This window comes from Ranitomeya imitator, chromosome 1, assembly GCF_032444005.1.
Source record: "Ranitomeya imitator isolate aRanImi1 chromosome 1, aRanImi1.pri, whole genome shotgun sequence".
Classification (NCBI taxonomy): domain Eukaryota; kingdom Metazoa; phylum Chordata; class Amphibia; order Anura; family Dendrobatidae; genus Ranitomeya; species Ranitomeya imitator.
In genome coordinates, this window is record NC_091282.1 from 920,962,599 (window position 1) to 920,968,598 (window position 6,000).

The following is a 6,000-nucleotide window of genomic DNA, read 5'->3' on the forward strand; positions in this document are numbered from 1 at the left end:
AGCATTCTACTCATTGAATGACAGAATTTTACCACTTTTCCCAGTGGGCATTACAAAGTTTAAGGCCCTTCTAGTTTTCAATGCAATTGTAAAAGCACAATTGGATGTTCTTTTATAGTGATTCAGGATAGACCAGCAATACAGGAACAATGGCAGTCCCATGATTATAGGCATAGCAGGGCACATTTTTATGCTAAATTCAACACTTATGAGCTATCCAAAAAATTGTAGCAATAACAGGACTGCAGCCGGTTCTTTGCCGGGTCTACATAAGGGTCTGTAATGCAATTGGCATTGTCCCTTAAATAATATGATCTTATTTCCAATGGTTTTTACTGATTAAAAATAAAACCAGAAATAAAACCAATAGCAATTACATAAAAGACTATGCGACTTCCATCAGGTTTTAATGTGCCTAGGACACCACTATCCCTTTCTGAAGTTAGTAGAGAACACCATATCAATAACGGTATAATGTTGCTACATCTTTTTAGGTTCTAGTGATGGTTCTATTGCAGTTTTATTCAATGTTTAAGTTATTCTGAGCAAAGCCAGTCAAAGTCAGTAAATTTCATAGCTTTATCAACTTACAAATAACAGAATTAATGTATTTTAGCCCATGCTTCAGTCCCTTTATTGGCGGATCTCCAGAAGTGTTTAAATATGATAATGATCCTTCATCTTAGTTATATTATGTCTGCCGCATCTTGATCACTAAAACTGGCAGGAATAAATCTAATTATGGCTAGCTCTATTCTTTCTCAGCGCTGACACTTATGCTCAGCACTTTTGAGACAGATTTTTAAATGTGTAATCCAATTGTCAATGACTGGAAAAGCAGAGAGGTTAGATACCATTCCAAGGTGACATACTGATTTACTAAAATAAAGTTCTAGGTGAGCCAGAAAGTCTTGTTTTACCCATCACATGGACAGTCATCATGTAATACTGTTTATTATTTTTAATAAGTCTTTTTTTAATCTCTTTGTAAATAAATGTAAAAACATTTTTGCATCTTTAAATTAAGCCTGGTTATTAATTAAAGGGGTTTTCTGGTGGTAGTATGATAGGCTATGAATATAAAATCCTGGGGTCCTCAAACAACCACCACCACTACCATTGATCAGCTGGTATCTGCTACAATAGTGGCTGAATGTAAGCAATATATACAGCAGACACTATATCTCTGTAACTAACTTCCAAGTACTGCAGTTTGTTTCCTACTACTCCCTTTTTATGAATGGTAAAAATTGATTGTATTGTATGGTCCAGCCATCAATATAATAAATAGAAACCTTCAGATGGAACTTGAAAACCCACCTCTTCAGGAAGCCTTACAAAGCTGCAATAACCCTGACACCACTTCACCACCACCACCACCACCACCACCACCACCACACCTTCCACAACCCCCTACCCTACTGTTTACTTCCTCTGCCAGGGCAGGGCTCTCCCCTTTGTCATTGTTAGTTTGTTGACTGTGCTTTATATTTGTATCCTGTCTGCAAACCCTTCTTATGTACAGCACCATGGAATCAATAATGCTCTAAAAATAAATAAGAATTAAAATAACACTGCATTACCCAATCACCAGCCAGAATGCTATTAAGTACATGGAGGGTGTGTAAATTGATGATACGAGGGAACAGATTTGAAAGAACATTTTGGAAGGGCAAAACTGGAATAGTTATATAAGTGAGGTGAGACAATAGGCCAGTATAAACAAGTACAGTTTTAGTGAACTCTAAGAACTGTGGGTATTGGGAATTAATCAAATTGTCCTGGGTAGTGCATTCCAGCAAATTGGCACAGCACTTGAAAACTCTTGGAGACGGGAGTGGAAGGTTCGGATTATTGAATATGCTAGTGTTAGGACATTATCAGACTGGAGGGCACGGGTGGGATGGTAGACAGAGATCTGGAAGGAGATATAGGGTGGTGCCAAACTGTGGACACCTTTGTGGGTGAGAGTGATAAGTTTATATTGGACTCTGTAGCGGAAGGGCAACCAGTGAAATGACTGGCATAGAGTTGAAGCAGTGGTGTAGCGGTTGAAAATGAAAAGGATCCTGGCTGCTGCATTCAGGATGGACTGGATAGGGGAGAGTTTAGTAAGAAGGAGACCGATTAGTAGAAAATTGTAATAGTCCAGGGGACCTAGAACTGAATCCTGAGGAACTACAACAGTAAGGGGAAGAGGATCAAAAGATACAGTGAAGGAAAAGTCAGAGAGATAAGACTAGAACCAAGCGAGGCCAGGATCTTTGAGGCAGAATGATACGAGCATAGTGAGGAGGCGCTGATGGTCCACAGTGTTGAATGCTACAGAGAGATTCAGGAGAATCAGCAGGGATTAGTGACCGATAGATTTAGCTGTTAGTAGATCGTTATAAACTTTAGTAAGGGCAGTTTCGGTAGAGTCTAAAGAGTGGAAACAGGATTGTAAAGGGTCATGAAGAGAGCTATCTGAGAGATAGCGGATTAGATGGGAGTGGACCAAACCTTCCAGAATTTTAGGAGTGAAGTGCAGTTTAGAGACAGGTCTGTAGTTAGAAGCGCAGTTCTGGTTGAGGGATTTTTTTTAAGTAATGGATGTATACTGGCACGTTTGAAGGAGAAGGTTGATACAATATTCTGCAGTGTTTATTTAGGTCATGGCCATTGTAGGTGGTTAGTGCAAATTGAAACGTAAATTATTTAGATTCGCCAGCTTCAGCAAATTCCTAAAATGCAATATAAATTCGATTTGATAGCAGTACTTTTCCAACCCAAAAAGATGATGAGGTAGATTTAAAAAGTACTGGAGGAAAAACATGGAGCAGATTCCAACAGCAGCTAATCAACTTTCTCCATTAATTTTCCAAATGTCATCTGAAAAATTAAATCTGAAAATCTATTTCAGTGTAATTTGTAAATATACCCTTATTGCTTCCAATTTTGTTGAAGCTGAGCAAAGAAATACTAGAAAAATAGTATACACAGGGTTCTATTGACAATGGCTATCAAGAAAAAAAAAACAATAAAGACTTATAAAAGTTATAACCTTTAATGAAAAATCTGTTAAAAAGGGGATAAATAACATTAAGTGACACACACCATAGAAACAGTGCACACTTCGTCCACCCTATAGATAGCCCCTGACCCATACACCTACCTACCTACAGAGGCTGGTACACTATAAAGTATATACGAGAATGGTGCCCCCGCTCAATGATGGCTGACCCTTCTGTCCTAGATAGCCCTAATGAAAAGTGATGGATGCACAAGTCTCATAACATTCAGGAACCTAAGGACAGTGTCAGATTGATGGGAACAGTCAGAAAAAAAATAGGTTTAAATGTATAAGATCAGTTTAAAGGTGACCCGCCATGCAAGATGATGAAAGCTGGAAGCTGACAAATTTAAAGATTTTAAGATTTTAAGATTTTAAAATTCTGATCTGATTTATTCGAAGAGTTTCTCAATAATTAAATATGTATTTGTTTTACAGATTTCTCAAAAGGCTCATACCGGTATGCACCAATGGTGGCATTTTCAGCCTCTCACACATATGGAATGACATCTCCTGGGCCAATTAGATTTAACAATTTATATGTAAATTATGGCTCATCATATGCACCCAACACTGGAAAGTTTCTTGTGCCATACCTTGGAGTGTATGTCTTTAAATTTACTATTGAATCATACAGTCATCGCGTTTCTGGTTATTTAGTGGTAGATGGGGTTGACAAGATTGCATTTCAGTCTGAAAATATTAACAGTAGCATGTACAGTGATAGGATGGTGACAGGGGATGCTTTGTTAGAATTGAATTATGGTCAGGAAGTATGGCTCAGACTAACATCGGGCTCCATTCCAGCACAGTACCCACCTGTTACAACATTTAGTGGATACCTGTTATACCGCACATAAGGTTGGTTACAGTAGGTTTACCCGTGACTAATCTGTAAATATATTACGTATTTTTGGCTTCTGATGCAAGCCTTAAAATCAGAATGCAAGTTAATATTGATCTTGTGACTTAGGGTACCGTCACACAGTGGCATTTTGATCGCTACGACGGCACGATCCGTGACGCTCCAGCATCGTAACAATATCGCTCCAGCGTCGTAGACTGCTGTCACACTTTGCAATGTACGACGCTGGAGCGATAATTTCATGACGTATGTGCGATGTAGAAGCCGTTGGTTACTATGCGCACATCGTATACAATATCGTGCACACCTTTGTTACACCATGCGATCATGCCGCCACAGCGGGACACTAGACGACGAAAGAAAGTTTCAAACGATCAGCTACGAAGTACGATTCTTAGCGGGGTCCCTGATCGCAGGAGCGTGTCAGACACTGCGAGATCGTAACTATATCGCTCGAACGTCATGAATCGTGCCGTCGTAGCGATCAAAATTGCACTGTGTGACGGTACCCTTAGTTGCAGGATTTTCTGGTCTGTAAACTGAAATGTTAGAAACATAATCATTCTAGTAGGTCAATTTAAAACAAACATTTGCAGTTTTTTTTTAAGTGACTTCTCTTTTGTCTCGTAGCAATCCTTGATGTTTTTGTACCAAATTCATCAAAAGGTGTACGCAGTTCATAAAATTTGGTCAAAGAAAAAAATTATTTTTATTTTTGTCTTTAATGTTTTTTTGCAACTCAAAAAGCTGAGTGTTTCACAAAATTGGCTTAAAATAAATTACATACATAAAATCATTCTAGGAAAGTGGAAACATCTTGAAAATCTAAACTTTTCCCACAATCGAGAACATAAAAAACCAGGTGAACATCTATAAAATATGCTTTAAAAAAAGTGCAAATTAAAAGAAGGCACAAATGAAAACAGCAGAAAAGCACTAGAACTAGACCAAAAAGGCACAAATGCAATAATTAATGGCGCCAATGTATCATTTTAACTTGATATTAAGGGTAGGTGCACACAGTCAGTAAACGCTGCAAGTTGGACGCTGCGTACATCCTCAGCATCCAACTCACAACGTCCAGATGTTACAGTGTAGTGGAAGGGCTTTCAAGAAATCCCATGCCCACTATGCGTGCACCGACACAATTGTGTTGCGACCCCATCAGGGTTTTTTTTTAAGTTATTCTGTATTTTTGATGACAAGTACAGCACAGACTGTAACTATATTCTTGACAATAAAAAAAACTGCAAACCCTAAAGCAACCCACAAGCTAATGAGGACGATCGTTTGGTTCCACTGGATGATGAATCCTTCACTGTGTGAACAAAGCTTAGAGTTGTTTTTTAGATTGATTGTTGCTTTCAGAAAATGTAATAATGAACAATGGCTGCATTTAATGGTCAGGAACTTGGGCAAAAAGCTAGGAGCTATAATGAAATTACTGATAAGGGTATTATACAAAGCTAATCAGAACTTTTATTAATAAATATTGGTGAAAAAAGAAATAGATTTATAAAATGGAGGTTCTAATTGTGGTGACTGGTCCTAGAATGCAAAGATGTATGCGTACAATATCTATGCCACTATGAATTCATACAATACATACTAATACTATTTTTACTTTATGCATGAAGTGTATGTAAAAATGCAATAACATTGTTGTGCATGTACTATATCACATTTTCCAAAGGAGTAACTGAAATAAATAAATTATATAAAATTAAGTTTCCAGAATCTGCTTTATTTATTACAATCACTGTGTCTATTCTTGGAATTGGAGCCCTATAAGCTGGATTACCCACCTCTTTAATATACAGCATTGGATTCCAGAAGTATGCAGCCATCCAGAGGAGCAGGCCACAGACACTGAGAGGTGTATTATCCCAGCCATACTTAACTTTGAGTTGTGCCTAAATCTAGTGAAAAGTTGCCAAATGCCCTCCTATCTCAATAAATCCAGAGTTTAAAAACTTCATTGCCATTGATGTGTGCATGAAAACTGTGCATCTGGAGCTTAACGGCATGGGTTTCCATGGCTGAACAGCGACATGCAAGGTTTACCTTACAAAGCACTATACCT

At 38.0% G+C, this 6,000-nt stretch overlaps 1 protein-coding gene across 1 annotated transcript in view; it reads left to right on the plus strand.

Moving 5' to 3' along the window:
- MMRN1 (multimerin 1) overlaps positions 1-4,038 on the plus strand; it is a 208,986-nt gene extending 204,948 nt beyond the window's left edge. Inside the window, exon 8 of the mRNA XM_069743565.1 lies at positions 3,491-4,038. Within this exon, the coding sequence (XP_069599666.1) occupies positions 3,491-3,912 (422 nt within the window). The 3' untranslated portion in view covers positions 3,913-4,038. The remainder of the gene's footprint in view (positions 1-3,490) is intronic.
- Positions 4,039-6,000: the final 1,962 nt, after the last annotated feature.